The 24,868-nt window shown below is 42.1% G+C and overlaps 1 protein-coding gene across 2 annotated transcripts; it reads right to left on the bottom strand.

The window, feature by feature from the left end:
* Positions 1–1,649: 1,649 nt before the first annotated feature.
* On the bottom strand, positions 1,650–22,925 carry LOC137881392 (C-Jun-amino-terminal kinase-interacting protein 1-like). 2 transcript variants are annotated; one of them, XM_068723318.1, is made up of 12 exons: positions 22,701–22,925; positions 16,194–16,269; positions 13,751–14,311; positions 12,906–13,490; positions 11,565–11,819; positions 9,227–9,302; positions 8,980–9,146; positions 8,775–8,878; positions 7,409–7,519; positions 7,054–7,124; positions 6,829–6,927; positions 1,650–6,104 (listed from the first exon to the last, which is right to left on the bottom strand). In XM_068723318.1, exons 1-12 carry the CDS (start codon positions 22,770–22,772, stop codon positions 6,032–6,034), a joined length of 2,250 nt encoding a protein of 749 aa, XP_068579419.1. In that variant the 5' UTR covers positions 22,773–22,925; the 3' UTR covers positions 1,650–6,031. The 2 variants fall into 2 exon arrangements, with proteins under 2 accessions (XP_068579419.1, XP_068579420.1); XM_068723319.1 differs by having other exon boundaries at positions 13,203–13,490.
* Positions 22,926–24,868: the final 1,943 nt, after the last annotated feature.

Below are 24,868 nucleotides of genomic sequence, written 5' to 3'. Positions count from 1 at the left end.
TCTAGTCCTATAGTGTTTTTCTACATTGCAATCCTAGTTTGACTTGATTATAGTGAATGCTTTGGGTGCCTTCCATTTCAGCCCATCATACAATATTTATCATTCGATAATTACGATGTACTTGAAATGTGTTTTTTAATTTTTGTTCATGTTTTTTTTCTCCATTGAATGGTATATTTGACACTGAACTAGTTCATATTTATCTCAGTGATAGTGTCCAAATGAGCATAACATATCACTGGTATGTAAAAACTACATGGACAACAAAATAGATGTAAATGTTGATCAAAATCTTATTCCCTTTTGCTCATAATAAAACAAGTAAACAACTCAAAAGTTGACACTGTCAGGTCCATTCTCCATCCATTGTGTGCGGTCCCTTTTAAGAATTAGGATTTGGGAGGGACGCCGATATGAAAGCTAGTTTATCCGTCTTTCCTTTACAAGTCAAGCAGGAACATTATTTCTCTCTCTTTATTTGAGAAAAGTTCATATTTGTGTTGTCAAATTTCACTATGACCCTGAAATTCTGTCTCTTGTGTTATACACTGAATTCAAGCAAAACTACAGAGTAAAATCACACTCTTTCTGATTGAACCAATCTATGAAATGTCTGAAACAATAGATATCCACGGCCCCAAATGGGCCATATTATTAAGATTCTTGGTCGTTGGTTTTCCCCCTGCGTATCTCTCATACATCTGCTCCAATCTGAACGACATCAGAAATATCCACTGGCTTCCGACTTCGTGATCTTTTTGGGGACTCTGCACCACCAGAGCTTCCAAAGAGACGGCTCTCTACAGTCTCCATTCCCCCAGTTCCTGCCAGCCATTGGACACCAATGGCACCCCATCGCTAGCCCAACCTTCGGTCTACGACCTTCTCTACCCTCCTCGTTTCTTCTTCCCTACACCCTTACATCCCTTCATCCATCTACCCCTATCCCTACCCTACATCCCCCTACCCCTTCATCCCTCTACCCCCATCCCTACCCTACATCCCCCTACCCCTTCATCCCTCTACCCCCATCCCTACCCTACATCCCCCCTACCACTTCATCCCTCTACCTCGACCCCTTCATCCCTCTACCCCTATCACTTATCCCTACCCTACATCCCTCGACCCCTTCCGCTTCCTAAATCTAACAATCATTCCATCACGCAATAAACCTCTCGAAACTCATACTGTTATTGGCATGGTCCTTGTTAGTGAACAATGTATTGGATGAAGAAAAGTCTGAACAGGCCTTTCCAAGTATTATAATTTACTGATATTATAATATCACGCGAGAACTATGCCCGTGTGCAAAAGAAGAAATCATTTTTACTTCATGAAATGCCATTTGCTATATATACCCTTGAAAAAGCAACCCATCTCCATTATGGTTTTTATTTTTATATATAATATATAATAGTCATTAGGAATCTATAACAAAATGATATCCTTTATACCACATAAACTATAAAACAAACTATTCAATTATATGAATAATTTCCTATTTTCTTTGGTATTGTTGTTATATACCCTGTATATAATTCATATATGGCAAAATCCGGTCAAGAATCATTAATAAAAATGTGGTAAACTAACTGACTTATATTCTCTAAAAAGAAGGTCCTACTGAAGAACATGTATTCTAATTGCAGTTGTAAATGTAATTTATTGACAAGAAAAACTACCATCATTATCACCAGTCTGTGCATCTTCTGTGTCTTCATTTTACAACATCGATATCATGCGGTGTTACACCCAGGTTTTGGTCAAACCAACGACATACAATGATAACTCCTATACAAACATACATACATACAGTATCTATACAGGATATATCTATATTGATGAGTCATGTACAGCAGATCCCCATGGTGTTAGAATCAGAATAGTGGAATACAAAGAAAAGACACTTTCTGGTGGATCAGAACAACTTCCTGTCGTGCACCTTGGATGGCTGGCATGGAAATGAACATGTGGTGGAAAGTACGCTAAATGAGACTTTGAAATAGTTTGTCTTTCTTCCAGGTTGCCATTCATTTTCATTCACTTCAGTTTGCTCCTGTATGAAAATCAAACAACTGAGACTTGGAAGTGTGATAGTTCGGGTGTTTTGAGGTAGGGTTGTATGTACGTATTTATAGTCAGACAGCGGTCGGCACGCCCTCAGTTTGGAGAAGCAGAGAGGACTACCAGCACTGGAGCAAAGTAAAGTACTGCTGTGGACGAGTGCAGCACCAAAAGGTTTTTAGCCAATCCACCTTTTAAGAGAGCATAGGTAAGTTTCACTTTCAGGCTGTCTGACGGAAAGATAAAGCAGTGAAAACAATCTAAATATAGCGCAGGCTTTAATGGATATTGATTTGTTTAGGTGGGTCTTTCTTTTAGATGTCGACAGCAGCTTATTGCTTTGCTCTTGTGTCGGTGTTCCTTCCTGTTTCTCCAAACTGACGATGTGCTGACCGCCAACTACAGTAGGTAATACACTGACTTTGGATTAGGACCTCATACAACCCCACTTCAAACACCCAAACTATTTCTTTAAGGCAATGGCAGGAAATGGGATATTGGAATTAAACGTTTGTCCTCTATGAAGGCTTCATTTGATACAGGTTTTGCAGACCAAATATTATCAGACGGAAGCTGCATGCCTTGTATAGATGTCAAGATGTTAGTTTTGCCCTGCATTTTTTTCGATCCTTCCTAGACTACAAAAGTAGCAAGATCATGGGAAAAATACTTAGCTACTATTAATACTGCTAGTACTAACGCAAACTATAATAAGTATAATAATATATTTGTGCAAAATCTCACCAAAATTCATTACATCATCTTAGATTAATGTCCTCCCATAAAAAAACGTATTGTTGACCAGTTCTACAGTAAATATGCTGTCAATCAAACAGCACTGAACCACAATGACTGACTGAGGAACAGTCCCAGCCCCATATTGCAGTTAAACCTTGGTTGGCCTAATGTCTCTCTTGAGTCCCAGTAACATTATTGTAACATTCCATGGCAGCCATCTTGGGTGGCTTATCCAGCTACAAGACTACTCATCTGGATGAGATTGACTGTATGGATCTAAATCTTATGATCAGAGACATCAGACGTCAACAGTTCAACAGTCGTCATCACTACACCAGAAAAAAATAGGCACTATTTTCTGAAAACAAAACATTTCAGGCTTCATTTCCATTGACTTTACGTTCTCAAATCTGTTTACCAAATTGTTCGACTGCTTGTACAGATGCATTCCGACATCCAAATTCCAAATTTTTCACAACCTGGATCTTAAAGCTGCATTAATTGATTTTCAGGCTACTTGAGGCAGCAGGACAAGCTGAAAACACAACTTTGCCATACTATAAAAGCTGTAATGTCTAGCTTGTTAGCAAATCTTTGTCTCTTTACATATCTGGTAAGACACTGAGCAATATTATCGTTATTTTGAGTCAATGCTCAGATGGCCTGACTAATATAAATCCAATATTCACTTTTTTTTTTAGCTCTATTTTGGTCTCCATCAACCCATGAGAAACATTCTGTCTCTTTAGCTGCTAAATGCTCCACTGTGTTCACCCCCAACTTTTAGTGTACAGTCACAGTGGGTTTATCAGAGCCTTGTAGCTAAAATAGCTGCCTGCTGCTGTGAGAAAAAAGGTTGATAGGGGTGTAGTTTGCATGCTGGAAAAGAAAAACAACGAGCTAAAAGAGGCTCTTCATAGAGCTGCGCTTCACTGCGTTGTTAGATAAAAAGTCTCTGGTCCATCACTGTGTGTGTCTCCTTTTACATTGCGCATAGTCATTTGATCCAACATGTCGATTGGTGCAGCTTTAAGCCAGGAGCTAGTCTAAAAGCCCAGTTCAGTGTTTCCTTTTAAATACATCCCATTCAAAATATAACAGGAAACAAATTCTACGTCTAATGAGAAATAAGTGTTTCCAAGCAGATGTGACCACAATTTGGTGATAGATTTGAAACAGGCAATGCAAAAGAAGTCTGAGCTGAAAGTAATATGGACAGACATGGACATGACTGCACAGTGATCCACTTTCTCACCAGTCAGTTACTTTGCACATATATTAAATTGCACAGCGTCATTTGGGCCTTGTTATTACAAAGAGTTAAAGGATATTTGATTGCTCAAAGGGTTTGTAGTTGAAACCACATTTGGAAAAAAAAAAGAAACATCAAGCAGCAGGAAGAGAAATTAGGCACCATAACAACATCTCCAAACGTCTTCAACTGTAGATTGTCTAGTCAGGGGGTTATAAGATACAGAATAATTCTTATATTATTTTGAAAACATTAGTTTGTCCTCATCGGTGCAGAGAAACAAGCAGGTCCATTTGTTTTTTTTTGTATGTTCCTTCAAATTGTTGTATGAAGCTAATTTAACACCGAAGTTTTACCCTCTTTTCATAAACATGCAGTCTTGCTTTGTTTCTTAGATTCTCAAGTGTGTGTTTGTGGCAACATTGCTGCCTTCCAGGCAATTGAACCTGGGTTTGATTCCAGGCCAGTGTATGCAGCGACATCTGTAAACTGAAAGGCTTCTCTCAAACACCTGGAAATGGGTTAACATAATTTGACAGTGCGCTAAAGCTGCAATATCTGTGACTGGAATTCTAGTTTGTGAACACAATACTCATGATCACTAACATTGCTGATCTATGCATACTCAACATTAGAAATTAATTTTGGTCAAGAGGATGAATGTTAATTAAGGGAGATGCTCTTCATTGCACTCCCACTTAATTATAAACAGCGAAAACAGATATATTACATGCAAATCTTACATAACTTGCTGGGTTTTGCTACTTTTCATTCTACCTAAATTTAATATAATTTAATTGCAAAATAAGACTTCTAACTAAATGTTCCTTTAAGTCAACATTATGGTCCTACTTTTACATGGATATTCCCAAGTTTAGAGACTGGAATTAAAAAAATTTGAGTGCTTAATGTATAACCACATGTGACCGAACAAACCAGTCACGAGAACTAAGAATGGGTTATGACGTTTGTCATATGCACACAAACTAGAACTCAAGCTACAGATATAGACCCTTTTCCCTCGAGTGCAGTCATCATACCAAGATTAAAGATTTAGATATTGTTGTAAGGAACCTTTTTTTTACAAGAGCTCAAGGGTATGTCTTCAAATTGTCTGACCAACAGTGCAAAAACACAAACATATTCAATATCCATTACATGATATGTTAGAAGCTGGAAACAACAAAAGTTAGCGTTGTCATCAGCCGCACTAGTGGTGAGCTTTTACAGATGTCAGTGTCAGTCAGTCGGCCCAACATTCGTTCCAGACTAAAATATCTTAACACATATTCTAACAGCTGTGCTGATCCCCTGGCTTTTCATCTAGTTTGGTTTATGGCCAAACAACCTGCAAACTTCATCAGCCTCAGCTGAACTTTGTGTTTAACAGATGTTAGCGGCTGACATGATAAACATTGTCATTGTGCATATGTTAGCATGCTGAAATGAGCATTTACAGTAGCTTAAAGCACTGCTGTGCCTAAAACAGAACCTCACTGAGCTGCTAACACGGCTGCTAACTCTTTTTTGATATAAGAATTAAATGGTTAATCAATTACCAAAACTGTCACTATTCATTATCATACATTTCACCAATGGTGGCAAGTTAAAAAATTGACGACATAAAGATTCTGTCATTAAATGAACTCCATAGTCCTGAAGGCTGTCGATATGGTTTTACATCCAATATCTACATGTAGTCACGTACAAGTAATTTAGGTAGGGTTTATGTCACATCCGTTGTCAGCGTATGGAACATCTCATGTGATCCAATCCATCCATAGAGGTATTTATATTGTGACATGGCTAAAGTAAGGACAAGCTTGCTGTATCACTGGATGCAGGTAAGAAGAGAAATCCCCCATGCAAGTAGTCTGACAAAGACATATGAGTGGTCCAGTTTGCTGTGTAAGACCAAGCTTACATGCACATAGTGAGTATTCAATACATAATGTGGATGGGGGGGGAGGAGAGGTGTTACTCAATGAAGATGTCTTCAGTGGGACAGGAGTAGCCAATGTTCTCCTTGTAATACTGCTGGAATGCCCTCCTGTGGGACACCAGAGAAGAGAATAAGAGGAAATAACAGGAGAGATGACAGTACACATCTGTTATGTTGTATCATCTAACACTCTCACTAGGTACAGCGTAAGATATAACTACTGGCCTGACTGACATTATAGATATGATTATACCTATAATGAATATAACTATTTTTGTCATTAAATGTATTTAGATCCTTCACTTAAAGTTACATCAAGGAACTTTCATTTTGTGATGATTTAGTAGGTCCCTGCGGAAGAAAGTGGTAGCGTTTCCGAGCACCAGGTTCCCTTTAGAAAACCTCTTATTTAACTGCAGCAGCCTGGCGTCGGACGGTTTGCTCCGCCCAGTCAGCCCAGTATTGTGGCAGGTGAAATAGTCACGAACGCAGGACTGTCAACCTCGAGACCGGTGTTCGACGCTGCGTTGTGGATTTATGGTTGTGGTTTTGTTGCCTCAACCTAACCTCTGTTTTTAACGTCATTTTGCTCCAAACCGTCTTCAGCGTCGTTGTGTTGTTGTTTGCTCCCAGTAGGAACCAACTGTTGCATAACCAGCAAAAAGTTCCTCACAGTAACTTTAAGTAAAAGAAGCAAAAGCCCAATGTAGCACTTTCATTGGAGTACTTTCCAATGCTGGCCCTGACCAGATATGTATATCCAATAGTAAAAGTCAGAAACTATGTATACAACAGGATATAAGAACACCGTATACGATACAATAGGTCTTACCCTACAGACTCGGCCAGAGGATGGGATGTTGTCTCTGACATCATCACATGACAGGCAAAGCGCTGTTGGTCAGGGTGTTTGGTGATGATACCAAAATACCTGCAGTGGAATGATCGGCATTACTCAGGAAATGTACGGTTCAGAGGTTGATTTACAAATATTTGTTGAGGCAAACGCGCTCATGCAAGTGTAGGAACCGATCAGATCAAGTGGTTTCCGACTCACTTGCTGTGTTTCGGATGACAGCCACAGAATGAGATGTTCTTCAACTGGAAGAAGTGGAAACACTGGTCCCCCTGATAGACGGACACACAGACTGAGACGTAAAAGTTTGAATGTTTTAAGTCCGAAACGTTCTATCTGGGATATATTTACCCAAATTGTCAGAGTGGACATCAATATTACCTTTTTTGAGTAGCAGTTGTAGTTACTGCTGACCGCCACTGTAGAGCGCTACACCTAACTACGGCAAAGTAGCTTATTGCCAACATCATAATTACCAGCAGCAGGTGACTGAATTTAAAAGCTATTAAGCTTAAGAAGGTAGAAAGGTCGGTAGGTAGGTATGCAGCGCACGTACCCTATGTGCAGAGTGACACTGGTCTTGGACACTGATCTTCACACCCTTCACACTAACCTCCAGCACACAGGCTGAAGGACGCTGACCTGCTAACCGCCTGTTACACGCCACCTGTAAACACAAATAATCAGTCAATCAGTCACTAAACATAGCTGAGGAGCTTTGACTCTCAGCAGCACGGTCTGGTTTCAACAAGTACATTTTAGATGGATCAGCAGTGTTAGGCCAGTCTTAGGGTCATTGTCATCTGACCGTGATGTTTATGGTTGTGGCGGCCACACTCAAAGGCAGAGCTGTACAAGTTTTCAGACACTTTCTCCTGAAAGACATTCAAAGTGAATATAGTTGTGACCTCCGCACAGCTGAACAATCACGGCGTGACTAACCCTAACCCAAATAAACTCTCCTGAACCTAGGTAGCAGAAGTACTGAGCGCTGTAACAGCACCTCAAGCTGTCAGCTCAACAGCCACTGGAAGTTTGTATTGTTGTTCCACTCTTTGCTGAATATAGCAAGAGATGAATTATTCCCCTACTCATTGTTCAGAACTCTTACTTTGTGTTCCAACAATGAGCTCATTTACCTCTCAAGAAATCAATACAATTATTTGACTCAAGGTGAAAAGGAAAGAACGTGTCTCTTTACAAAGTAAGCCTGGAGCTTTAAGTGTGCTGTAATGTTCTTGATAGAGATTTGGAGCCAGTGAAGGAAACACAGTGATTACAGCTGCAACAGGCACAGCGTTCCACATGTATAACACGCTGAATTTAAATCAGTTAAAGGGTCAATTCACCCAAATCTCAGATAGTTTTGGTTTTATTTGTCTTGGCTTTGAGATTTCTACCTACTCAACAGTAGGTGGGTTGGGCAGAGTTCCCTGGTAGCTCTCGGCTAACGCAGTGAGCTTCCACGCTCGTCGTCTTGTCATGTCAGTCTGGTAGTTTTCGGTTGTCCTGTTCAATGTATCCTCATACAATGGTTTGTATGATATCTTACAAAAAAGTTATTCCTAATTTTTCGTGCATTTTCCAAGAATATCCAGCGACTTCTGCAAAATGTAGCTGGTTACTGCTGACAGTCTTTTCAATACAAACTTCCGTCTTCACAGGATACAACTTCGTTAGGGAAATGAGAACATGTCCTGTCAGGATTTAGCATTTACTTTATAAAATACATGTTTTACCAAGCAATACTTACTTGGAAAATGGTTCAAATTTGTGGGGAAAGTTGACCCATTTTCAGGAGCCACGTTTCTGAAGCCCACTCGCTAAATGCTCAACCTGGAAGTTGACTACCATAGTTGACCACTCCAACACTGATGATCAGATTGTATGGTGAGGTTCTGTTGTTCAGTGTCTGTATGTACCTTCTGCATCGCAGCACAAAGCATGTCGTTGCCTTTGTGGATTGGGACCTGAACTGAACCCAGGAATTGCACCAGGAACTGGTCTATCCAGCCATTTTTCTGCACTGCGAGAACAAAGGAGAAAAAAAATAAACTATAATTATGAGATGTTGTTGATGGTTGTGCTATTCTGGGTTTTTTTTCATTACAGTTTTTTGCAATGTACCTTGGTTAATATCTTTAGCCAGCCTGACAGCATAGAAGGCAGGGAAGATGCCAGTAGCTCCAGTCCTCATGTTGTACCCCTGACACCACAGGTCCTCAGACTGGTTCATCATTAACACTGGATCATCTGTTTCTAGGTACAGCTCGTCTGCATGACGGGGAACAAACCTAAAAAATGTACAGATTTCAGTCTTATGGGTTTATTTGGACACGTCACAATTAGTTTGTGTATGTTCATATGTTTTGACCTGTAGACAGCTCTGTGGCTCTGTTGTCTCTCCACTCCATCCAAAACACAGGAGAACACACCAAATGACCCAGCACCTGAAAGATACAGCATTTATGTTAAACTCAAAATCGTATATCATGATCCTTTAATGAAAAAAACACAATGGCCAATTTTGACACTTACTGAGGAATAGAGAGTTCAAATGGCCACCACCATGAAAATGCTTAGAGCTCCTATGAGTTGGAATTGGAAGTTATTGACCTTGACTACTTGACTACAGTATGGAAAAAAGATATCGAGAACGCCAAAAAATCTACGTTTGAAAAGTGCACAGACCAGAACAGGTGGATTAAAATCACAAGTAAAAAAAATACCGACATAACCATCAATGCACACAACTCAAAAGGCACAAATAAACACATGACACATGACACAAGTAAAAAATCAGCCACATCAGGAGGAATTAAATGCTAGAGAATAAAAGTATGTTTTGAGACTGGATTTAAATTTATCAGGGTACATCCCCACTACTATGTTTCTCATTTTAGCACACAACCTTTGCTATGTTTACACCTAACGCACGCCTAAATGGAGATTTAAAAACGCGGCTGACGCCATTTTGGCAAACATCAGGGTGGCATTTGAGTCTGGACGGGCAGAAACGTAGACCTTTGAAAACAATGATGCAGACACCCACGTTGACTACTTGATTGGGTCTTAGCAGTCACAACATGTCCTTCCCTGATTTGTCCCCTTGCCGGGAAAGAAAACTAAAATCATCCTTGATTACAGAGCCGCTAGTGGTAATTCAACATGGATAAGGAATTACAGGCGTTGCTGACTTTATTGTCTATACTAGCAGCTGTTGTGCAGTTATATTCTGCATTTTATAATGCTACTACTGTCTGCAAGAGACAAGCTTTTATTCAAGCGCTTTGCGAGAAGCGTATCCAGGGGCGTTATCAGCCTTACAAAGCGGACGTTTGAAGGCACGGTTCCCTACTTTTAGGAGGGCTTATGCTTAATTTTATACAACAATTGTGAAGCTCACATAGAAACTGTAAATGAACAAAAGCATCAATGCTGCTCTCAAGTACGACGGAGAGTTTCAGCCACTCGGCAGAGTTACGAGATACTTTTGATTCTTTGATTTTAAAACTGTTTTAAAATGAAAAGGACTGAAACAGCAGAGGAGCGATCACCCATGCGCTTAAATTTGAATTGCGGGAGAGCCAGTAGCCCCAAGTCAGCTGACCTGAGGGACCTCAAAGGAGAATGAGAGCTTAGGTATTGTGTAATATAAGAGAGGGCCAGCCCATAAAGAGGCATCATAGACAAACAGGAGAACCTTAAAATAAATTCTGGACCATACTGACAGCCAGTAAAGAGAGGCCAGAATATGGGTGATATGGTCCCCCTTCAGGGTTCCTGTGAGGAGCCAGGCTGTAGCATTGTGGACCAGTTTCAGGCAGGACAGGAACTGCGGACTAAGTCCAGTACAAAGGGAGTTGCAGTAGTCCCACTGGGCGGATATAAAGGCTTGAGAATGTCATCTAAGCCTTTATATCCCCGGAAGCATGTAGTATTGGAAATACAAAAATGATTTGGGAGATTTATTTTCTTTACATGGCAATGCGGTGGACATTTCCACAGTAGTTACTTCCTACAATGATGCTCATAAGGACTGGTATATTGTTTTTCTTGTTTCTCGGTTCTTATGTAAAATATTTAATCGTATTTGGAATATTCCATTCTACACGATTCTATTCTATTTCAACAATTTTGTTATTGGTTTCTGGGACAAACTCATTTTACGTTCAGGTACTGTGCATGATTGTGTATGTGACCAATACATGTAATTTGATATGATATGAAATGAATTTGTGAAAAACAGCGACATACAAATGACGAAAAGCTTGTCGGCTGGAAGCAAAACAAAATGGCAATTCATTCTGATTATCGGGCTACACCTGATGATGGTTCAGAAAACCTCACTGCCTCCAATTAATGAACTGCCAATGTCTATAAAGTCAGTTTTTTAGACAGTAACAATGGAAGCTTCAACACATTCAATCAGCAGAAACATGCATTGATGTGATGAATAAAGTGAACTTCCAACCATTATATAAACCCAATCAAGACTGCATCACGTATAGTATCAGTGAATATACTTATAACCCTAATCAACTTACAGGCTACCTCTCTCTGTACAATATCAAATCACAGAAAAGAGAACTGTGATGCAGACAATCTAAAAACCATAGTCAAATTTGTTTGCGCCTTAGCTCACAGGAGCCTGATTATTCATTTCTAAATAACTTTTTGCTTCAAACTAAATATTTAGAGAATACACAAACCTGTGGCGCTGTAATGACTGCTGTTGTTGGAAAACAGGTTGAGGAACTTCTTACTTCTGGAAGTTCCTGGTCTTCCTCCATTAGACTCTTCTTCCTCTGAAGTTGTGGTTGACGTTACCTTGGACGGCTTGCAGATCCTTGCCACAACTTCCCTCCTCCTTTTCACCTCTTCCTCCCTCTTCCTCTTCAAATCCTCTTCCCTCCTTCTCTTCATCTCGTCCTCCTTTCTTCGGTTTTCTTCCTCTTTCCTTCTGTCTTGGAGCCAAAAACAAGGAAAAGTTAAACCACTAGCAGCAGGAAGCGGGAACAAAGGAACCATGCAAACAGACAGTGTGTTTTTGATTTCAACTTCAGACAATCTTCTGTCCTGAAGCTACACATGCAGTATCATCTAGTGAGGTGCTCCACAAGGCTTAGTGTTGGGCCCTCTACTCTTAAAGTAAATCCCTGTGCCTTACGAACAAATAAACAAAAAAAGCTGAGCTAGCTAGTGCTTTCACTTACTAGCCTGTCCAAACATACTTGGCCAATGAAGCTTATTCTATTATCATTTACTATACTACAGAATATTCCTTTTAAACAGTGAATTTTTCTAGTGATGTTACAGAAATGTTATCCTTTAATCAGATTGACAGACTGAAATGAAGATGAAATTGCTGTATGAAAGGGGCATGTTTTTCTTATAGTTTTGGTTATTAAAGACAGTATTCTCTGTCAGTCACTACGTCTGTCCCTTGTTCCAACTCTTGGATTCAGAGCTGAAAATTTCAGCACAACTGGGAAAATTGCCATTAAATCAGTTGTGGATATTCACAGTCCCCTAGAACACCATTCCAAATGATTTTCGTAACCCCACGACCATTCCTTTAATTAATCATTGGTATTATATGAGGAATAATGTTCAGCGAGAGGGTCATTATTTTGAAAAGATACACGACTTGAATCATCCTGAAGGGGTTCATTTCAAAATTATGACCCCCTTGCTGTACATTACATGGATACTTTGGGAGGGGAGGTGGATGAGTCGGGGAAAAGAAGGACTTTCGTCCAGAAGCCCGCAGAATGCCAATCGTTAGTCACGTGAGTCGGTAATGTCTTTAGTCTAGTGACTCATAGAATGACTCATAGATGTTTAGTTTCCATCAGTTAAGCACCATCAGGATGAATTGTATACTTAGTTTGTACACAAGATGTCTCTAACCTAACAGGCAGATTACAGTGGAATTTACTGAGAACATTCATGCTCCCAAAGGGATAAACCCTTAAATTTCATGAACTTTAATGAACTGTTTGGGACAGAAGAGAGCTTGGCCATGTTAAAAAAAAAAAAAGAATCTGTACCTTGCTTCCTTGCTTCCTCTCTCCTCTTCCTTTCCTCCTCATACTCTGGATCTTCCTCCTCATTGGCTGACTGATAGACCGTCTCTGCATCACTGTCATCATTGTGCTCATTGTAACTGTGCAAGCAGTTCTTGAGGCTGACCAGCTCTAATTGAGCGTGTTCATCGACCACCAGAGTGTATTTAACAGAGTCATAGTTTAACAGTGCCATAGCTTCACTCTTTGGTACAATCTGAGCAGCCGCACCATCTCCCTGAGTGACAGAGTTGGCGCCCTCCACCTCAGTGTTATAGTCACCTTTTCCTCCCCTTGCTTCCACCTCTGACTTGGTACAGTCCATCTCTGTTTTGTCATTATCTGTAAGGCAGAGGGTTGGACCAATCTGGACGTTCACGCAGGGAGTTGGATCTCCCTCTCCCTCTTCTTCGCTGATGTCAGGGTCGATGCGGTGGAATAGAGAAGGATGCAGAGGCCCTGGTGGGGGTCCCTCTGTATCTGAGCTGAGGGACATTCTGTTTGACCCCCCCTCGCTGCTGGACCGGGAGAGGACAGGGGGGTTGTCTTGGGTCCTGTCATGGTTTTGGCCTTAAAACACACAATATGTTAGATATAAAGTGGTTAGATGTAAGGAGTAACTTGTGAGCTGCTTGCACAGATATGATTAGATAGATTAGATGTACCTTCCCTTGAAAAGTCATGTTGTGGCATGATGCAGATATTGAAAAGAACAAACTAGTACTAGCCTTTTTAGCAGAATGAAGCCAGACATTTCACAGCACTAAACTTTACCGCTAAGTATAAAAGTTACAACACCCACCACCCTGTGCTAAAGATAGGTTCATTACCTTGGTCTTGGGTCTTGTCCTCGGCTCTTGGTGCTACAGGCGTGCGTGGGACCACCATGGACGACAGATAAACTTCCTGGTTAGACAGTATGTTATTTGGCTTCAATACCCCTACTTTGTTAACCCCTTTAGCACCTACTTTTCCTTTCCCATCAGCCCCCCGGCTTTTCGGTCCATTTGTTTCTCTTGGCCTCTGATGTCCATTTCTCTCTTTCTCCTTCCCCCTGGACTGCTCACACAGTCTTCCTCCTCTCCTATCTTCCTTCCCTGCTGTCCCTCCATCCTTTCCTCTGATGTCTCCCAGGCTCCGCTCTCTCATTGCTGGGGCTCCTCTTCCTCCTCTCTTTTGACTCCTTGGTGTGCTGGAGGACTGTGTGTGTGTGGCCCCTGAAGCCTGTCTTTCCCGCAGTCGAGCTCGCGTGTCTACGGTGGTGGCAGCGGCCTGAGAGTGAGCTTTGCTGTTTGCTCCGTTGGCTGTGGGTGGTTTTGGGGCCAGGCGGCGCGTTCTGTGCTGAACTTTGTCCTCTGCTTTTGGTTGGATATCCGGTGGTGCTAGATCCCCTTAAGACACACACGGAAAAAAAAAACAAAGGAATCAGATTATTTATTAGGTAATCAGTTGTACACAAAGGGATTATCAAAGTGGCATACAGTAGGCAATTTATCCTGGATAAATAAGAATTACATGAACTGAAAAACAAAATGCACATGATTCATTTAAAATATTTCAAGAACATTTTCCCTTCATTCTCGGGGATAGATCCACCCAAATTCTAGCTTTGACCAAAGAGATGAAAACAGGAAGGGCTTGCCTCCCTGTCCTGCCCTCCACTCTTCTATTTCTACTGCTATAGATCAACGTTTTTACAATCAGGTTGAGCAGCTGCCACTTCGAGGCGTCAGCGTTTTTATAGGAGACTGCCAAAATGAAGGTAGTCTGAGATCAAGTCTCACCAAACCGTCTACAATTAGCAGTGCATTCAAAAGGCAACAGAGTCTTTTACTTTGATGAATTGACAATCACTGCAAACAGAAGGGTTAATCACAGAAATGAAAGCGTTGACTGCAAAAGCACCGTGTAAAATCTTCCACTGTAAATCACCAGTCCTCTTTTTAATAGCAGGTTAATCCTTTTGCTGTGTACAGGTCCACAAGCTTACAGTTTGCTCTACTTAATGAGAGTTCTGAGAACCCTTCCAGATCTAGACGAAAACCAAGCTCTAGAAAAGGATCAGTCGCATCATGAGTTTCCTCTCCTCTGCCAAGTGTCTTAGGGCAGCATCTTAACCTCCTCCTCAGTCTATCAGCCCACCTGCTCAGGATATACGAGCTCTGCCAAAAGGAGATCAGTCCAAGAAGAGAGACCATCGCTGGTGAATCCATAAATCCAGGACCAGCTACATCCACCGCCTTTCTCAGGGTGATAAATCCAGAGGTGCATAGCATGCTGCTCATACATGGTGTCGTATTGCCCTGGATGTCCATCCTGGCTCCATTAACGAGAGGTTCTTCTAGTAACCAGTGCAGCGAGGAAGTAGGTTCCAGTCTCTTTGATTTAAAAAAGTTCCACACCTTAAAAGGTGCCTTATGAAAAGGAGGTAATCCACACAGTTTTAAAAGATTAAAATCCATTAAAAGAGTTCAGTGTCTAATCCCAGACCAGCTGCCTTTCTTCAAATACAATTTGTTACGTCTCTCCACACCACATCTGTTGGACCTGTGAGATTTTATGGAACTAAGCAACCAATCTACATCCTGTTTACTCCGGCACCCGCATGCCCAGTGTATGTGAAAAGTCATGTGATATTAATTTTTGTTAAAGTCGTGTTAGTCTGGACGGAGATCATTTTGCAAAGTATGCTAAAACGTGTAGACGGAGATCGTTTTTGTTTTAAAACAAAAATGTATTAGTCTGGATGGAGTCTGAGATGGCCTACAACCGTTGTGTTAGGTCTTTAGGTGGTTCCATGCAGGCCAGGCTGTGCCACAGAGCAGAAGACACCAGATTATTAATAACTCTATTAAATACTCTGCCTCTATAAGACATCTGTGGCTTCAGCCATTTCCACTTCGCGAATCTTCCTTCTATTGTAAGAGTTGTACCTTTCTTTGGCTTTAAATTAATTTGATGAAAGGAGATTACAGTCAAAATTGCTGTTGAATTGGCTTAAGGCTTTTAAAAGAAGAACAATATACTGTTGTGGTGCATTACAGTGTGCACAAAGAAATATAAAAAAACACATAATCCTATAGTTGTTCATCTATATTTTGTTTACGGATCAAATTATTCATGGCAACAGAGCTTTAAATGTAAATTCTTTGAAAATATCTAATTCTGCAAGAGTTTAAATGTATTTGAAGCAGGGAGATGAAGTTGGAATCCATCTTGACATTGTTACTTTTTTTTGGTTGTTTGTTTTTCAGTGTCATTTAGTGTCCATACCTGTAATATGTGGGGAGGAGGAACAGGAGTCCTTCCAGCTGTCCTTCTTGCCTAAAGAGTTGTTGTTGATGGAGTCCTGGATAGAGTTAGTGAAACAGAGCCGCAATGTAAGAGCAAAAACCACCACATGATTGGGTTATCACACACACATACGCATACACACACACGCACACACACACACACACACACACACACACACACACACACACACACACACACACACACACACACGCACACACACACAGGAGGTTTTGTTCACAGTTTGAGGTGTTAATCCATAACTCTTGTCTGCTTACTGTAGTCTAGCTGAGAGAATTATAGATACAAAAAGGGATACATATTATGTTTCTGTTCCTGTTTCATTTATTTGCTGCATCTATCTATCTATCTATCTATCTATCTATCTATCTATCCCTAAATATCCCTCTTTTTTTGCCAGGAAGAGGAAGGGGCAGTGACCAGGAAGTATGCGTTGACGTCATGGAACGCTGACTCACTTACTGACATCCCATCATGCAACTTCTTTCTCTCTTGCACACCCCATTAAGTTACTATGGTTACTGTGTATGTGTGTGTGTGTGTGTGTGTGTGTGTGTGTGTGAGAGAGAGGTAGAAGGAGAGACACAGTGGCAGAATCAATCATCTCTGTCTGTGATAAGCACAGCCCTCTCGATGATGACATCCTCTTTCAGACTGATGCTACAGCCAGAGTATGTGGTGATTTCAATGTGCAGACAGAAATCTGATGAAGCCAGTTTTAACATCAACAATCGTCTCACTGCCATTTATCATTTTCTGATGCAAAGAAATACAGTAGCTGTGGCACTGTAAGAATACAGTTGAGAGACTTTAAAGGATCCGCCTATTGGTTAATTTACCTGTTACAACTATCACTGTAAAGCCAACCCTATTATTCTATTAAATACTCTGCCTCCTAAAAGTCTAATGACACCAGCAGATTGTTGAGTTCCCTTCCACTTTCAGCAGCACTTTCATACACTGACAAAAAAGACAACAATTATCATGTTTAATTCTCAAAGCAGTGTCAGACTTTGACTTGATATGGTAAGCCAGCACTAGAAGAAGAAGAAGAAGAAGAAAAAGAAGAAGAAGGAGGGAAGTGAGGAAATTTATACTCTGCTTTTAACCCATCCCTAGTATATTGGGAGCAATATACCTCTCTACCCCATTTGCCATGGTCGCCCCACTATCAAATATATTCAATGTTTTAAGTACACATATATGAGATCAAAACTAGTATTATTAGTATGAGTGAAACGATTTAACATATAACCTGTTTGACTTAATGTATAACTTTTAAAAAATGAGCCTGGGAGGACGCTGAACCTGCTGGTGTAATAAGGTTTGGATAAGAATGGAATATGCCTGAGGGGAAAACTCTGACATCAATGGAACATACTTAAGAGGGAAAGTTCATGACTTTCCATGTCATAAAGGAAAGAGTCTAAAAATAGAGCAGACACCATTACCATAGAAATTACACTATTATCTAGAAGGCAAGAGAGGAGGAGTTTAAGGATAAAGGTGGAGCATTGGCCCCAGACAGAGGAACTATATAAGACAGTGTTCAGAGAATCCGTTACAGTACAATCTGGCCAGTCCTGGACCCAGCGCACACCTCTTCACCACATTCCCGTTTCGAGAGGATCGAGGGGATCCTCCAGCAGCATGAGGCGCTGATGACCAACACCGCCGCTTAGACACGTCAGTCAGCAGCAGTCCACGAGCAGGCATTGGCTGCGTTAGCCGCTCAGGTCCAACAGCTAACGGCAGTCTTGACCCAGCAGGCAGTCTCAGCTCCTCCTCCGGCCCCTCTGACGCCTGCTCCAGCATATGAGCCCCGTGTGGGCACCCCAGAGCGCTAAGCTGGAGAACCTGAGGGCTGCAACCCATTCATCACAAACTGCTACCCCTGCTATGCCCTGTTCCTGCCAACTCCCTGGATGGTCAACTACTGGGGACAGTGACTCACCAGACCACGCCAGTCCGTATGCTCCTGTCTGGTAACCACCATGAGACTATCCGGTTTCTTATTCTCCGGTCACCCCAGCATCCATTAATCCTGGGGTACCCCTGCTCCGCCTGGGCAACAGGAGCCATCCTGGGGTGGAGTTCATCCTGTGATTTGCCTGAAACAAGCTGCTACACCCAAGCAGTTAGACTGTTCCAGCTCTGCTTCAGACCTGTCAGGGGTGCCTACTGAATACCATGACTATCAGGAGGTATTCAGTAAGGTCAAGGCCTCATCTCAGCCTCCACATCGCCCCTACGATTGTGCCATTGACCTGTAACCAGGCACAACTCCACCCTGAGGTAGCCTGTATTCCTTGTCTGCACCTGAAAGAGAGGCCATGGAGGCGTACATAAATTCCTCTCTAGCTGCTGGGATCATCTGCCCTTCTTCTTCACCTGCTGGTGCTGGGTTCTTCTTCGTGGGGAAGACGGACAAGTTACTGAGGCCTTGCATTGACTACAGGGGCCTCAACGACATTACCATTAAGAACTGCTACCCACTCCCACTCATCTCCTCTGCCTTTGAGTTGCTGCGGGGAGCCACCATCTTCACCAAGCTAGACCTGCGCAACGCCTACCACTTGGTCCGGATCCGGGAGGGTGACGAGTGAGAAGACGGCTTTCAACACCCCCACTGGACATTACGAGTATCCCAGCGGGCTGCCAACAACCAGAAGCTCCACCCCTGCGCCTTCTTTTCTAGGCGGCTCTCACCAGCTGAAAGGAACTACCAAGAGCTGTTAGCTGTTAAGCTGGCCTTTGAAGAATGGCGCAACTGGCTTGAGGGGACCAGTCTGCTCTTTTTGGTATGGACTGATCCCAAGAACCTTGAGTACATCCAAAAGACTAAACTCTTGGCAAGCCAGATGGTCCCTGTCTTTTACGCGATTCAAGTTTTCCTCTCTGTTAACGTTCCGGTACCCGCAACATCAAGCCTGACGCCCTGTCCCGCCAGTTTGTAGAGAAGGGGTATTCCACCCCTGGCAATGACGATATCCTTTCTGCCCCCGTATTGGTTGCTTCGATCACCTGGGAGGTAGAGGAGACAGTCAAGGCCGCCCTGGAGGACCAGCCCGGTCCCAGCCCCTGCCCACCTGACCGCCTGTTCGTCCCTCAGACCCTGAGGTCTGATGTCCTCCAGTGGGCCCACAGTTCCAGACTCACTTGCCACCCTGGGATCCAGCGTACCAGGGAGGTCCTGTAGCAGAGGTTCTGGTGGGCTACTCTGGAGGAAGACACCCGGGAGTTCGTCAATGCCTGTCCTGTCTGCAACCAGCACAAGCCATCCCACCAGGCTCCAGCTGGTTTCTTGCAACCTCTGCCTGTGCCCCATCGGCCCTGCTCCCACATCATCTCTTTGGACTTTGTTACCGGTCTACCACTGTCCAACAAACACACCACCATCCTAACAGTGGTAGATTGGTTCAGCAAGGTGGCCCACTTTGTGCCCTTGCCCAAGCTCCCCTCGGCCAAAGAGACTGCTAGACAAAAAAATGCAGTTACAGCTACACTATAATACCATGACAAAACAAAATAAAGAGTAGTGCATTCATGTAGTTAATTTTCAAATTTGCATTATTTATGTAAACACAGTGTCCACCTCCTCTCTTTGGAGTCCTGAGCTCCTTCCTGCAGTCCACTAGCTTGATCCGGGATGCCACCATAGACTGTATATAAGAAGTGGACATAGTCATCAGGACATCACCCATTGGTTTGTGGACTGCCGTTTTGAAACCTCAAGTTCAGCTTTTTGGCCGTCACCATCCTGGATTACGACCGTCATATTGGCTTTTTTTGCAACTAAAAGTGATGTAGAGACGCTGTATACGGCTCTGGTTGGGTAACGACCTGTCATTCACAAGGCAGCCCCACCCTAAAGCATACTCTGCTTTATGGTCTTTTTAGATTCTAAATGGACCATAATTTACTAAATGAGCATCATGCTGTCTTGAAGAAGACTTGAAATTAAAGATTGAGACCATAAACTCATGTTTACAATGTTTACTGAGGTAATATATCAAGTGAGAAGTAGAAAAAAGGTCAATTTAAGACACTTCTGCATTGGCTTCACTCTTAAGAACCGGAGGTTGCCGTCTGGATGCCACAATGGAAACTGGTCTCTGTAAAGATGTGGGCCCAACAGTCACCAATATCCTGTTGCTGGTTTACCTTAAAGTCTTTGTTCATTCATCTTATTTTCCTGCGAATGGACATTAGCCAGAAGCAGGCTGGGTAGTTGAATAGCTCTAGGTCCTAACTGGGTTAGGATAGCTTCCATTTCGGCTCTCCTCCTAGGGCATTTGGTCCATTTGGTCGTGTTTGGTAGGCTGGTCTGGCTGGTTGGTCAGATGTTTCTGGCCTCTGCTTATTGTCCAATTCCCATGCTTCATTCTCCATTTTTAATGAGTGTATCTCTCCATATGCGTGCCAGTAATAAACACAAAAAAATACCAACTTATTAAAACAAAACTATAGCAAAGTCGATGTGTTTGCCTGGTAAGAACAATAGCAGCAAAATTCTGCCCAGTCAATACACGTTAATACCTTAGCATGCAACATGTTGTTTAAAATGATTGCTTATTTAAAGGATGCCAAATAGTCGAAAAATCCAATAAACAATTAAGAAACTAAATTTGACTCAAAAATAAGACATTTGTGTGTAAATGTCATCAATGCAGAAGAGGCCAGCCAAGTACCCACAGTTCAGACATAGCTGTAAAATTATCTGGAAAGCCAAACTGTGGAGATGTTTTATAGTTAAAAAGTTTAAAATTAAAATGCATGGAGCAACTGTGGTTCAGTGGTAGAGCAAGGTCATCCTTCAATCAGAGGATCGGCGGCTCGATCCCCAGCTCCGCTTGTCCATGTCGATGTGTCCTTGGGCAAGACACTTAACCCCAAATTGGCTGGCTGTGCCTGCGGTGTATGAATGGGTATGAATGATCAGTTAGAGTCAATGGGCAAGTGGCACCTTGCATGGTAACCCCTGCCATCAGTGTATGAATGAATGTGAATGGGTTAATGGTGACATGTAGTGTTAAAGCGCTTTGAGTGGTCAGAAGACTAGAAAAGAACATTCAAGTACAGTCCATTTACCATTTACCAAATTAATCGAACAACCCAAAACCCTAACTTTGTTAAAATCAATAAGGTTCAAATATAAATAGTGGGTGCTGTTGTAGATCATAGACAGCAGCTAGTCCAGATGTTACCTCATAATTGTGGCTCTTGATAAAGGTATTAGTTAGCCAATGAGTGATGTGTGTGAAATCAATCTCAAACCTCCAAGAAAAAACAAAACAAGCCAACAAAATTTGACCCTGTCTGTTAACAGAAATGTGTAAGCTGTTAAGCAAACTTTTCAAAACAATTGATTTTATACTGGATCCGAAAGCCAACAGCAGGCTACCATCTTGTATGTTAAATTATATCTGACCAAATCTAACCACCTATACCGTATTTTATTGCATTATTATTTGGGCATTGTCAAACAAAAAGAGTCACAATAACAGTGATTTAATGTAATGTTCCAATGGAAATAAGGAACCTACTTTATATATTGAGTGATTTGGATGTTGATGTTAAAAGCAAGCCCAGGTTAGGTTGAAATGACTCTGCTCTGATCTGTACTGACACAGTAAACAGGATGCACCTAAATTAAAGGGATACACAAGCATACTACTGCTGAGCGAGTGCTAGTCACTACTGCTAGCTCCCTCCAGAGACCACTCATTACTGCACACTGCCTGAGGAGCCAGGGCTTTATCTACTTCACTATCATCTAGAGTCCAGACTTGTTTTAATAGCAATATTCTTTTAATGACTTGGCTTTGTATTATTCTCTTCTTCTGTTCTCTTACTAGAAGATACTGTTACAGCTGACCCATCTTAGATATACTTGTTATATACAGTATTTCACAAGATGGCAGAGCAGATTGGACTATCTTGTTTTAACGGAGGAATAAGGGTCAGTCCGCACAACAGCGACTATGTTCTGTCTAAGTGTCCTTGAGCAAGTCACTCAACCCCTAGCTGCTCATCTATGTGGGTCTGCTGTAAAACTACATGGTATAGATTGACCAATGAATATTAATATTCAAAATATTTGATGGGTATTTGCTGAGAATATTGCCACCAAAACACAAAACAGGAACCCAGTTAATGAAGCATACGGCTACAGCTGAACCATTTTAAGAACCGACCCACTGCCAGCATACACACAAGCACACACACACATACACACACACACACACACACACACACACACACACACACAAAAGCATACACAAACTGTCTCATTCGGAAGACAGGATCCTCCCAGGAAATGCACACACACACACACACACACACAGTAACCCATTTATTACCTCATTCTATACACAAGACAACCCATGATCATACACACTCTCATTCACACTGTAACCAATCTGTCCAGCTCATGGAAAAAACAGGGGATCCTCCCAGCCTCCCTACCTGGGTGCCAGCTGGTGGTAGCTGTGGGAACAGAGCCAGGGTGGTTGGTCTCTTGGGTCGATATTTGTCCATGACAGCGCAGGTTGATCCCCCTCTGACAGGCGACAGCTTCCTACCTCCCTCCTCCTCTTCCTCCTCCTCCTCCTCTTCTCCTCTTTTATTAAACCAGCGTTGGCGCTCCTCACCTTGGACAAGGCCTCCCCCACCCACCTCTACCTACCTCTCTTCCCCTTCTTCCTCCTCGTTCTCTTCAGCATCGATCAGATCTAAGCTCAGCCTCTGAACACACCCCCTCCACTCCCTCCTTGCCTGATCATTGGCTGGCCACAGTGTCACATCCTCATCATCACCACCATCATCTTCCGGCAGGAACAGAGTAGAACGGAGAGGAGAGGTAGAGAAACAGGAGGAGGAAGGGAGAGAGAGAGAGAGAGAGAGAGAGAGAAGGGATGTGGTTGGTGTTGAATAGTGATGGGATGAGCAAGGATCGACAGAGAGAGGAAGGGAGGGTAGAGAGAGAGACAGAGATGCAGAGTACAGAGAGGGAGAGAAAAGGGGAGGAGGCAGTCAGGGCCAACCAATGAGAGCAAGGCATAACATCATCAGCTCATCTGCCTGTTGTGTTTTCTGTGAGTTAAGGCTAATAAACAGTGAGTGTGTGCGTGTGTGTATGTATGTATGTATGTGTGTGTGTGTGTGTGTGTGTGTAATCCAGTCCAATACGATTATACAGTAACAGTGATCCCATGGACAGACAATGGAGTCATTTAACCATGTAGCCACAGTCATTCAGGAAGCCGACAGTCAGTCAATCACTCTTACAGTCCACCAGCCAGTCAATAAACCAGTCGTTTGGTCTTTCAGTCAGCCAGCAGCTAACAAAAGAAGTCAGTAATTCAGTCATCAACAAACCCCAGCAGTCAGTCAGCCAGCCAGCAAACTACTCAAGATCACCAGTGAACCAAGAACTCTGCCTGCTAGGTTTAACATTCCAGACAATCAGTGAGTCAGTCAGTCTACCAGGAATTTAACAAACCAGTCAGTCAGCCAATTAACAGTCATTTTACCCAGTGAAACAACAAACCAATCAGTTACTAAGACAGACAACAAAACAGCTAGCAAACCAGTAATTCAGCCAATAAAACAATCCCATATTTCAATAAACAAGTCAACCAGTACTTAACATTGTCATATTATGTAGAACCTAAATAATGATTCTGTCATTCAGCGAATCAACCTGGCAGTCAGCAAGACAAGACTATCAGGCTTAACATTCAAAAGGTCACTTGTCAAATCAGACAGTTAGGCAGTCAAATCAAACAGTCATTATGTCAGTCAACTAACCAGCCAGCAAACCAGCCAATTAGGCATTCAGTAAGCTAAAAAATGTATTAAAAAAATTGTCATACTTTTAATCAGTTTGTCCACCATCCACATGTATAAGCTAACATACCAGTCAGTCAGTCAGTCTACCAACTGCCAACTATTCAGCAAACTTCAACCAGTGAACTAACAAATCAGACAGTCATTCAGACAGTCAACAAATCAGCCTGCAACCCAGTTAGTTACTTAATTGGTCAACTAGCCAGTCATTCATTCATCTAGCAGCTAACAAAGTAGTCAATCTGTCAGTCAGTTTGTCAGTTTATCAGGTCAGCCCCCTAACAAATCAGCTCATTAAATCAACAATCCGATCACTGAATCAGTCAAAAGATCATCCAAAACCCAAAAACCAGCCACAGTCCCCCCATCAACCCGTCAGCCACAACCGCTGACCGGTTGATTGTTTATCAACCCATCAGCTTATAAAACCTTTACCAAAGGAATCAACACTGTCAGGTTGCACCAGTCTACAGATCAGTCAACAATCCAATTTGTCAGCGAGTCACCCTGCAGCCCTGTAGTCAGTAAATCATCTGCTCGTAATCTGTGTCCCTTCTATAGGCTCAGTTAAAGTGCTTTAACATTTGTCAACCTACCTAAACATTTTAACAGTTTTATACAATAGTAAAAGCAACAGAAATGTTCATGGAGCCAAAAATAAAACTCTGACACCGGAAAATCAAGCTACTCAATTACACACAGACACACACACACACACACACACACACACTAATGTATCCTTACAGTAATCTATTTCCGGGTTACTCAGCTACTAAAGGAAATGT

This window comes from Cebidichthys violaceus, unplaced genomic scaffold (assembly GCF_023349555.1).
Source record: "Cebidichthys violaceus isolate CVI_PGR_0920_01 unplaced genomic scaffold, fCebVio1.0.p SCAF_3, whole genome shotgun sequence".
NCBI classification, from domain to species: domain Eukaryota; kingdom Metazoa; phylum Chordata; class Actinopteri; order Perciformes; family Stichaeidae; genus Cebidichthys; species Cebidichthys violaceus.
This window is presented reverse-complemented; position numbering and strand designations above follow the sequence as displayed.

Coding starts and splice junctions, on each gene's coding strand:
- LOC137881392 (XM_068723318.1), bottom strand. CDS start 22,772: ATGGACAAATATCGACCCAAGAGACCAACCACCCTGGCTCTGTTCCCA. Junction 13,491..13,750: donor GGACAAGACCCAAGACCAAG/GTAATGAACCTA, acceptor GTGTGTTTTAAG/GCCAAAACCATGACAGGACC. Junction 9,303..11,564: donor CAGTCATTACAGCGCCACAG/GTTTGTGTATTC, acceptor TGTATCTTTCAG/GTGCTGGGTCATTTGGTGTG.